The 11,032-nt window shown below is 42.4% G+C and overlaps 2 protein-coding genes across 2 annotated transcripts in view; both read right to left on the bottom strand.

The window, feature by feature from the left end:
• LOC104396980 (ras-related protein Rab-10-like) overlaps positions 1–5,760 on the bottom strand; it is a 68,482-nt gene extending 62,722 nt beyond the window's left edge. The window contains exon 1 of the mRNA XM_010006892.1: positions 5,754–5,760. Within this exon, the coding sequence (XP_010005194.1) occupies positions 5,754–5,760 (7 nt within the window). The remainder of the gene's footprint in view (positions 1–5,753) is intronic.
• Positions 3,236–11,032, bottom strand: part of KLHL14 (kelch-like family member 14) — a 74,975-nt gene continuing 67,178 nt past the window's right edge. The window contains exons 8-11 of the mRNA XM_010006891.1: positions 10,637–10,827; positions 10,344–10,502; positions 6,448–6,605; positions 3,236–5,947 (exon numbers count right to left, since the gene is read on the bottom strand). Coding sequence (XP_010005193.1) covers positions 5,807–5,947; positions 6,448–6,605; positions 10,344–10,502; positions 10,637–10,827 — 649 coding nt within the window. The 3' untranslated portion in view covers positions 3,236–5,806. The remainder of the gene's footprint in view (positions 5,948–6,447; positions 6,606–10,343; positions 10,503–10,636; positions 10,828–11,032) is intronic.

Raw genomic sequence — 11,032 nt, 5'->3', positions numbered from 1 at the left:
CCTGCTGAAGTTACTTTTCATTTCTGGGAACAAATAATTTATTTGGATTTTCATATATCAGGATCACAGAGATTTGCCAAAGTCAGATTTTAATTTTAGTTACTTCTGAGCTGGCTTACATATTAGGGCACATAGTTTTTGCATGAAAGCATCTTCTAAAAATCTGTAATTGGTGTGGAACACTGACATGCAGAGAATACATCTGACAAGGTCCAGAGAGTTAGGTTCAGTTTCACTGATTAACGTCTATGCTGCAGATTACCTGAATCTTTTATGGCATTACAAGCCCCCCAGAATACATTAGTGTACTTCCCCTTCCCACTAACCACTCTGACCTCCAGCGCTGCTGTTGTCGCTTCCTTGGTCTAGACCTGTGAGGCTGAAACACTGACTCTTCCACTGCTGCACTAACAACAGAAATTAGAACGTGTATCTTAAAACTGTTCAGGAGAGTCTACACTGGCAATTACGGTCTTGCCCTCCTTAGCACTGTTTGGGATTTCTGTTTCTTTTGTCTGGACCTGGAAAGCTCCATTTAAATTGCAAGCTGAAATATGGTCCCTTAAAAGCATGAGAAATAGACTACTGTAGTAGCTAGTGATTATAATACAATGCAAACCGGTTTATTTAATTAGGTTTGGCACAGATTTTTCTCCTAAGTTGGCTCACAGATGCAACGAGCACAGTAAATCAGCATATTAGAAGTGGGAAGGGGGACAAACACCTGAAGGAAAGCAATGATGGCTTCTGAGAGGTAGGTGCACAGCACCTCTAGGACAATGTTACAATAAATCATAGAATCATAGAATCTTAGGGGCTGGAAGGGACCTCAAGAGATCATCTAGTCCAACCCCCCTGCCAGAGCAGGGTCACCTAGAGTACATCACGCAGGAACGCATCCAGGTGGGTTTTGAATGTCTCCAGTGAGGGAGACTCCACAACCTCCCTGGGCAGTCTGTTCCAGTGCTCTGTCACTCTTACAGTAAAAAATTTTTTTTGGATATTCACCTTGAACCTCCTATGCTCCAATTTACACCCATTACCCCTTGTCCTATCACTGGTCATCACTGAGAAAAGCCTAACTCCATCTCCCTGACACTCACCCCTTACATATTTGTAAACATTGATGAGGTCACCCCTCAGTCTCCTTTTCTCCAAGCTAAAGAGACCCAGCTCCCTCAGCCTTTCCTCATAAGGGAGATGTTCCACTCCCTTCATCATCTTTGTAGCTCTGCGCTGGACTCTTTCAAGCACTTCCCTGTCCTTCTTGAACTGAGGGGCCCAGAACTGGACACAATACTCCAGATGCGGCCTCACCAATGCAGAATAGAGGGGGAGGAGAACCTCTCTTGACCTACTAATCACACCCTTTCTAATGCACCCCAGGATGCCATTGGCCTTCTTGGCCACAAGGGCACATTGCTGGCTCAAATGAAAAGCATATTTCTGAAATGTCACCTTTGTCCACCTTAAGGGCATGTGTATGGGTTGCAAGTCAGCAGCAACCCAGCCTTCTCACGCCTTTCTGACTGTTGATGGGAGCACAGCTCAGGGCCAAAGAAATTCACTGGTCTGTTGTTTTCCAGGCCCAGGTCCACCAGAGTACTTAAACAAGTCTGTTGTGCTAAAGAGGAGAGGAAGAGAAATGTTTGGCAGAAGGGGCAGCAAAGAAGATGATAATGGAGGAACACTCCAGGCACCCAACTCCCAAAGACAGTTCTCATCTGAGAATCAGAAATGGAAAGGATGCCTCCCTCCAGCTCAGGAGGGACTGGATCTTGAGACACATCTGCTCTTCCCATGTCTGGCATGGCTGGCAGCTCTTCTCCCTTGCCACAGGTACAGGCTGTTGTTCAGTGCTTGCTGCAGCCCAGGCCCCACAGAAAGGTGCTGCTGTGCATCTTTGTCATGATGTCTGTGCTTTGAAAGCTTGAACACTGCAACATCTAAGTACTCTGCTGATTTGATCCTTCTGACAGCTAGACCACTGTAAATGATTAGCTGAAGAAAACAGGAGCAGTACCATCACCAAGTACTTACTTAGTTTTATGTTTATTTCATGTCCTCTTTTATTGCACATTCTTGTGCTTCTCTTCTCCTCTTTATATCACCTCTCCTGTCATTTCGTGCCAGAGTTGCTCTGATGTGTGCTTCTGTGAATGACCTGTGCCTTCCTCATTACTCCAGCCTTTTCTTTCTCTTTCTCTGTGCCCTCGATCCACAAGAACTTCCTGCTTTCTCCTCTCACAGGCTCTCACTTCCCATTTTTTCCTTTCATTCTTACCTCTTCTTTCTCAATTCATTCCCTTCTTTTGTAAATCCTATCACTGCCTACTGCTTCTAGCTTCTCCTCCTCTTACTTCTTCTGCATTATCTTAAAAAAAAAAGCTCTCTTCCTTCCTTTCTCTTCTGAAATAAACTCATTGATGAAATAGTCCTATTCATTGTGCTATCTTACCCTAGTTGCTGCTGGCTCACCTTTCCTGTTGTTGTAAAATATTTGAACAGGGCTGATCCCCTCTTGTTAGACCAGACTCTTTCATTTTGCCCTCAGCCACCCCCAGCACAGCTCACACTCGCTGTAGGTATGGGACTGCCTCTTTTGCTTCCTCATTGCACCCACTCGGTTCCCACAGGAAGGTTCTGATCCATGATAAAGGTCGGAAGGCACGAGTAAGTAATACATGTAGTATAGTAGCTGGTACTGATTCTGCTTCCTGGTAAATCCCCTGCCTTGTCTTCTCAGTCTGGCAATACCTCTTGTCCCAGTTCCTCTGCTGCTCGCCTGTGCCAGCACTTCCCCTCTGAGACCTAAAATACCCATAGTTGGAAGGGTCAATCGCCACAGGAGGGACATTTTGAGGAGGGAATAAAATGTCACAACTGGAACTAAATTCCCCAAAACATGCTTGCATTTAACAGGGCAGTGCCCTTTGCACTTCTCTTACCATGGGACAGAGGAACAGGCCGGGTAGTGCAAGGCAGAGACATTTCACAGGCGGACAATCACATCAGGAGGCTCCTGAGGTCTGACCCTGCTACTGGACATGCAGGTGGGGCTTTCCCTGATGGAAGCACTGGGCCGGGCACCTGGGATGAGGAGAAGACTCTGGGGAAGGCTCTGACTCGCAGCATTTTACTGGGTCACTGCATTTACAAGCACTGAGTAGTGACACTTGGAGAACAATGAAGCTGTTGCGTATGGCCACAAAATAAAAGAAGTTTACGCATTTACATGATAAAAAAAAGTTCCAAAGAATTTAATGTAGATATTATTTATACATACACTTTATAAGTAGTAATATGGCAGACAGTTGAATTAGTACATAAAGTTTTATTTAAAGTTTCCCCCCTACAAGCAAGCTTCATTTACACAGTCTAGTACTGTACAAAATTTACATTCTTTGTGTGACTTATTCAGTTAGCACTTTCCTTGGTCATGCCTTCCTGAAAGATAGAAAGATTTACATACAGTCCTCATAAATCTTTAAATTATTTTAGTAAAAAAAAGAACCACTTAAAAGGACAACAAATATCCTTTAAAAATGGTACGTTTTAGTAGAGACAGGTGACAGTCAGTGTTTAATGGCAGACCTTATCCTGATCTTAAATGTCATTCAAGGTTTCCTCATCTTAACAGTTTCCTTTTAATATATATTTATATTTATATACTTTCAACAGGAAAGGAAAAAAAAAAAGTCATGATTGCACCAAATATATTTTACAAGGGATCCCTTGGATCTGAACAATATAAATAAATAAAAAAACAACTAAGATTGCACTATATAGTAGAAATGGATTGAAATTTCAGGATATACACTCCACCTGTATGAGTTCCTTAGCGATGCTCACTGGAAAATTCCCCAACGGCACATTCAAATATTAGCATCTTCAGAGAATTATTCTGTTTAAACATTTTTGTTCCAGGCCTCCAGATGCCCCATCAATTGGGTTATTGCATTTGTTTGGTACCAGTCTTTACTGCATTACTCCAATTTTACAACTGTGTAATTCTGCTGCAAGCAAGGGAGTTGCCCTGCAATATGACTGGACTGATGCCAGAGGGAAACAGTCCCATGGTATTTGCTCTCCATTACTTGTATTGCTCTCAAGCGTCAATATATGGTGTAATTTCTATGTACATTCGCCCCCTATTTTGCCAAGCAAAGAATGAATTCTTCCCCTCATCTACTGCCTCTGCAGCAGAAACCAACCTCCAGTAGCTGCCTGCTTTAAGTCCTACCGTGAAAGGTATGTGGAGGCTTGAAAATGCAGAGTCTGAGTCTCCTTAGCCTTTTATCTGGTGCAGCCAGTTACAACTAGGCAACTTAAAGGCCAGATTCTTCACTGACATGAACCAAAGTGCATCCATTGGCTTCAATGTAGCAATGTCAGCTTATGACAGCGAAGAGGGCAGTCCTGAGGGTAATGGATGCAGCACCAGTAAAGCACAATGGAAGAATTATGATGCATATACTTTGCTGAGGTGTAGATGATTATGTTAGCTGCAAAGTGGTGAAGAATCAGGATGGGATTTTGTCACTGCTTTTGCAAAGCTAAGACAGAGCGACACAAGCTTATAACACAGACAGCCTGAGTTGTGCAAGCAACTATGGGTTCATGAAGCGAGACCTGAATGCTACAGGTCCCATGTGGTAGCAGTCTGAACTTGCTTTGCAATGTGTAAATAATTACACAGGCTATAAGGCAGTGGCAAGTCTAGCCTCATATTACTTTGGATCAATAGTAAAAATCTTTCAGAGTACTTTTTTAAGCTCAACCACACAGGAGTATTTTAACTACTTACCAGTGTCTCTCCAAAATTGTGCATAATAATTTAAGAGTCCAAAGTAATACATTTACAGTTAAATGCAGTCTTACTGTCTTTGGAAGCAATTAGCATGGATACTCCTATCTAACAGGTTAGTGAAAAGTAATTAAGGGTTCTGGTGCTTCGTTAAGTGGTCACAGAAATAACTTGCTTTATGAACCCAGAATTTAAGGTGTAGGACCAAATTTCTGGAATACTAATGTAAAAACAGTCATCCCGTGTGATTCCAGTGAAATGCCTCTGACTTTACACAAGTGCGATTAGAAGAATTTGATCCTAATCCCTAAGCTGCTAATGCAAGAAGTGCTCTACAAAGCATGGCTTTCATTCTAGTCTGCTTTCCGCTGCACTTACACATGGGGACTTTGAAGGCAGAGCGTATTAGATGCCAAGCTGTGCAAAAACTGAATGATATTTCTTTACCTTTTATAATTTCCTGACGCTGTGTTGCTTGCAGAGCATGTGAAGTAGCTGTAGGTTAGGATTACAGAGGAGGAGATGATTCTGCAATGCAGTGTGAGCTTTTCACTGTCTGAATTCTGAAGCATTCATGAAAACAACATCCTCATGACTTCAACACAGATCACATGCAGGTAGATACAATGCACAATACTGATCTTGTCTCTTCAGGCCGTATTTGAACATTTAGCCTTCATTTTTTAAAAAGTCAAATTTGATGTGAGGAATATCTCTGCAGCAGGAAAATGTTAAAATCAGTCTGAAATGGCAGTCTGTCAGCATGTCATGTTCAGTGTGCTTTTAGCTGCTTGCTTCATAAGACACCAGCATCTATCTGAGATGGGACAGCACTCGGTTTTTGTTTTCTTTTAGTTTGCTCCTACAGCCTAAATATGGAATAAAGGGTCAATTATGGTAGCTTTGTTTTAACAGGAGTCTTGTCCTAATAAAATGTTTACGTCACCCGTCATTATGTTCCCAAACGCACTCAGTGTTCATGTTAGTGCTCCTTGACTATCATTTGTTGTACGGTACGCAGGCTGGCAATATGACAGTTGAACAAGCAGGTCCTGCAAGAGGCTCAGCAACATCTCCTTCTAATTCTGTCCAAGTCCCTTTCTCAGGGCTATAGCAAATAGTAGAAGACTTGTAGGCTCCCTGTAATAGAACAGAAAGTCTTATTAATAAGCGGTGTTGGTAGAATCCAAGTCACACATCAGCTTTAAAGCTGTTCTAAAGTGACTCATGGCTTTGAGCTCTAATTTAGGAGCCCTTCAAGAGGTCTGGTTTTCATATGGGCTGAGCACCCAGCCTCTACATATCAGGCTCCTTTACAAAGTGCCTTATAAGCAGAGCTGCAAGCACACAGCCATATCAATCACTTGTGACAAATTTCATCTGATTTTTACATTACTCCGTATCAGCGAATACAGTCTGATAATAACTCAACTAAATAAAAAAAGCACAAAGGTGCTTTTCACCTTTCACAAAAGTGAAAAAAAATACTCAACCCTCTGTACAAGTCGGAAACCAAATAAAAATCTCCCCCAGAAGCTACTTCATTCCTCATCTCCTCTCCCTCCCACCTGAGTAAGACACACACCAGCCGCAAGAGCTCGGAAGGAATGGAAGGGTGATGGCAGAAAGCAGGTACACACCATACTCCAGCTGTAGCCTCCTACAAGGTAAATACTGTCATCGAGGACTGCGCAGCCAGGGCCACTGCGACCCTCCAGAATAGGAGTTTGGAGGATATTCCACTGATCACCTTTTGGATCGTAGCATTCCACAAGCATTACGTCAAGATGGGAGAAACCTGCATGAGGCCATTGAAAAAAGAGAATGTGCATTATGACATAATGTTTATTATTTGTTTTACTGTTAAATTTATAAAAATACAGTTACAGTTATTACAATTGTAACATCATTGTTAAAACTTTCTTCTAGAGAATACTGACACAGATATTGAAGCCATCTTCTGTAACATTAATGTCTTATTATTTCAGTTCAAATAAATCTGTTAGTTTAACAGTCTTCTACAAATCACAACTACATATAAAATCTGAACAGATCAGGAAGTAATACTCAGTAATAACCTATCAATGATGAAAGGAGATTCAAGAAATACTCCTTGTCATCTCTCAGTGCTAATGTTTGAACATGTAGAAAAAGACTGTCCTGGCAGTCTTTCTCAAAGGTCAGCAGATCTAATTTATTCAAAAGTCAAAAGATTACATCTTGTTCAGAAATCAATGTCTAACGTTAAAGTCAAGGCAGAGCTTAGGCAACAGATCAACACTTTGTTCCAGAAGGACAAGGTGTTTTGCATGATGGACGTGATGTTCAGGACCAGTTTCAATGTTCATTACTTAAGGTGTACCCTACACAAGCAGCTGTGATATGAAAAAGCCTTTTGATGACAGAAAATATAACAGAAAAAACCCCACTGGCCCCATCCTTCTCTGACAGCCAAAAAAAAAAAGGCTCCATGGAACTGCTGCTTTGGAATCACCAAAGGGAGACAGGTCTCTTAGTTCAAGACTCTCAAGGTGTATCAACTAGTAGCAATTAAGTGAGCTGAACACATAGAATCCAGAGTCCTGGTTTCTGCTCCAATATTTAGACATTTCTCTATTTCAAACTACCTTCTTTATCAGAGCACCACAGTAAAAACACAGTTTTCCTAATATGCTGGGATGCTTTACTTGACACTACTGTCTTCTCCATAAAGTTATGATGGAAAAGAGAAGTTGAGATTTGCTGGAAAAGGGCATTTGGTGATATTGGTACTTCCCAATGATGCTGCTTGTACAAGTATTATTTATGCCAAGAATGAATAGCTGTGATGGAAAAACTTTTTGTTCCTGTGAAGTTTTCAAGGAGCCACAGAAGGCCACTGCTGTGTGCCCAGGACCTGTCAAAGGCTCCATAATTAAGTGGAGTATGCACACGACTAGCTGTGATGCAGTAAAGGCACTGCTGACACTAGCATACTGCTTCGCAAAGGAGGGCTTTGCCATAGAGTCCTGCTATTCTCCCCAGGGGGGAGAATCTGTAGCATTTCACCCTCACTCCAGGCCACCCCCTCTTCCCACTCCTTGCAGTTCCTCCTTTTGTTTCATTGTACAGAAGAAACCAGATTTCCAAAAAGTGCTTCTACCAGACAGTCCCTGGCTTTCCAGAAGCCTGGATATTAAATACCTCTCACAACAGTGAGCAATTCATACATAACAGAGGCACCAAGGGCAACAGTTGTGGAGGTAGAAGCGCAGTGTTTATTAGAAGTTCCTTCTTTCTCAGAAAACAGTAGGTGAAACTGGGTGGAAAAAGAAGGAGAAGGTGGGATGGAAGCAATTCAAGCTTATGCAAACCAAAGCATTTGCTTTAGCTATAGGATGGGTGTAACACAGAACCACAGAATGTCTTGGGTTGGAGGGGACCTCTAAAGGTCATTTAGACAACCCCCCCTACAATAAGCAGGGACATCTCACACTAGAACAGTTTGCTCAGAGCCCCATCAAGCCTGACCTCGAATATCTCCAAGGGATGGGGCCCCCACCACCTCTCTTCACAGCCCAATCCAGTGATCCACCACCATCATATTAAAGAACTTTTTCCTAATGCCCAATCTAAATCTACCCTTCTCTAGTTTGAAACCATTACTCCTTGTCCTATTGCTACATGCCCTAGTGAACAGGTCTTCCCCAGCCTTCTTATAGGCCCCTTTCAGGTATTGGAAAGTTGCTGTAAGGTGTCCTGAGAGTCTTCTCTTCAGGCTGAACAATCCTATCTTCCTCTGCCTGTCTTCATAAAGAGATGTGCTCCAGTCCTCTGATCATTTTCATTGCCCTCCTCTGGACATACTCCAACAGGTCCACATCCTTCTTGTGTTGCGGGCTCCAGAGCTGGGTGCAGTACTCCAGGTGAGGTCTCACCAGGGCAGAGTATAGGGTCAGAATCACCTCTTCGAACTTCTGGTCACACTTCTTTTCATCCAGCCCAGGATGCTGTTGGCCTTCTGGGCTGCAGCTGCACATTGGTGGCTCATGTCCAGCTTTTGATTCATTAATACCCCCAGGTCTTTCTCCACCGGGCTGCTCTCTAGCATGTCTTCCCCCAGCCTGTATTTTTATCTCTGGTTGCCCCAGCCCAGGTGCAGGACTCTGCACTTGGCCTTGTTGACCACATGAGGTTCACCTGAGCCCACTTGTCCAGCTTGTCCAGGTCCCTCTGGATGTCATCTGATCCCTCTGGCACGTCGACCTGGCATATAGGCTCCTTTCAGGTATTGGAAGGTCACTATAATGTCCCCTTGGAGTCTTCCTCAGGCTGTACAACCCCAACTCCCTCAACCTGTCTTCCTAAGAGAGGTGCTCCAGTCCTCTTGTCTTCTACTTCAACAGGAGAAAATCCTAACACTGTGGAGCTCTGCAACCTCTACAACATTTGCAAGTGCACATGTGCAGTCAGTTTTTACCTCCTTCCCACTGACAAGGCCAGTTCAGGAACATCTACCACAACTGGGAGTGGGGAGTGGAAGCACAGAAAGCCTGCAGAAGCCCCTGGTTGCAGGGGTTCATCCACCAGTACTATTTACCAGAGAAAAATTTACATCTGACACTTAGTTCCCTACATGCTCCACAGGCACTCAGATGTTAAACAGCAGCATGTGGCTGCAGATTCTCACATGGACTCAGGTCCTGGTGTCATCCAGGCACGTGGCCAGCTGATACTGGCAGTTAGCATAATTTTTTATTTTGCATTACAGTTTTCTCTTCTCTTTTTCGCTTTTAAAATTATTATTCTTCATTTTTTAAGCAAGAAAGGAGAAAGAAGAAAAAGTGTGAATATGCACTGTCAAATATTGCCACAGGACCAAGGAGCAGGAGCTGTGCTTTTTGTCTAAGTGGCTGGATTAAGTGGAATCTCTTTAGCAGTAATAGCAACAGCATGTAGGTATTAAGACAAAAATACCAGATGCCTAAGCAATATTTATTTTAATATGAGACCTTTTCAAAAGATAAAAACAAGAGACCTCTAAAAAGAATCATAATTAACAAGCTACATTTATTCTTAAAAAGGGATTTAAAGAGCCTAGTCCTAATATTTAACGGCTGGAGGGTTTTTTTTTTTTGTTCTGTTTTTGTTTTTCTCTTAATTAAATCAGGAGCTTGTTTTCTGGCCTTGCTCTGAATACAGCTCTCTAACTGCACATTTTGGAAAATTATTTACAGAGGAAAATATTGCTGGTACTTTCGGGTCAAAGAATAATCTGTTTGTTTCATTGAATTCTTGGTAATGACAAATTGTCTGTGCCTTTGAGTAATGGAAGCTCCCATTTGTATTATCTAAAGCATTCATTACTCATATATTTAATGTACTGTTATAATTTTAAAATAATTTGCATTAAATGTTTTTAAAATTGCTGGTTCAAGTGCCCTGTTAAATTGTATTGCCTGTTTTTTTAATGTATTTAACGATGACTGCCTAACAAAAATATTCTTTATCAGGAGATGGGGACACTGAAATGCTTCTTTGCTATTAAAAATGTGACCTTTCAAATGGTTTCCTCCAATTGCATACAGTCGATCATTCATTACAGCCAAAGTGTGGATTGCTCTCTTTGTGTTCATGTCCTGTTTTCGGGCCCAGACGTCCATCACAGGGTCGTAGCAGTACAGCCAGGGGACATATTCTCCATTGTGAACACCTCCTGCAAAGTGAATGTACCTCTGTTAATTCATGTAAATAAAGACATTGTTTTGCACCAGGAATTTAGCTCTATGATTTTTGGATTCTGGGTTTTTTATTGTTGTGTGTAGAGCAGGAATTATAAAAGACACTGGCCTGAAATATATATCTTGCCATTGTGAACAGCTCCTGCATGGGCTGCCAAAGGCTGCGGTAGCGAGGACACGTAGCGCCACTCATTTGTCTCCAGGTTGTAGCACTCCACGCTGGACAAGTAGCCAGTTTCGTTTCTTCCACCAATTACGTACAAGTTCTTGTCAAGGCGACAGGCGTAAAAACTGGCTCTCCTGGAGGACAGGGCAGAACAGAACAAAAAAAGCCAACAGCAAACCAATTAGCCACGTCAACTATGTTTTTTTCCTCTCCAGCCGAGTCCCTGAACTAAGATAGCTGCTCCTCCAAAAGCTACTTCAGAGAGAAGAGTCTACGAGCTTCACATGCTTACAGCTATCCTAGAGACCATGGCTGCTTTGCTCCACATCAAATAAATAC

This window comes from Chaetura pelagica, unplaced genomic scaffold (genome assembly GCF_000747805.2).
Source record: "Chaetura pelagica isolate M959 unplaced genomic scaffold, ChaPel_1.0 scaffold109, whole genome shotgun sequence".
Classification (NCBI taxonomy): domain Eukaryota; kingdom Metazoa; phylum Chordata; class Aves; order Apodiformes; family Apodidae; genus Chaetura; species Chaetura pelagica.
This window is presented reverse-complemented; position numbering and strand designations above follow the sequence as displayed.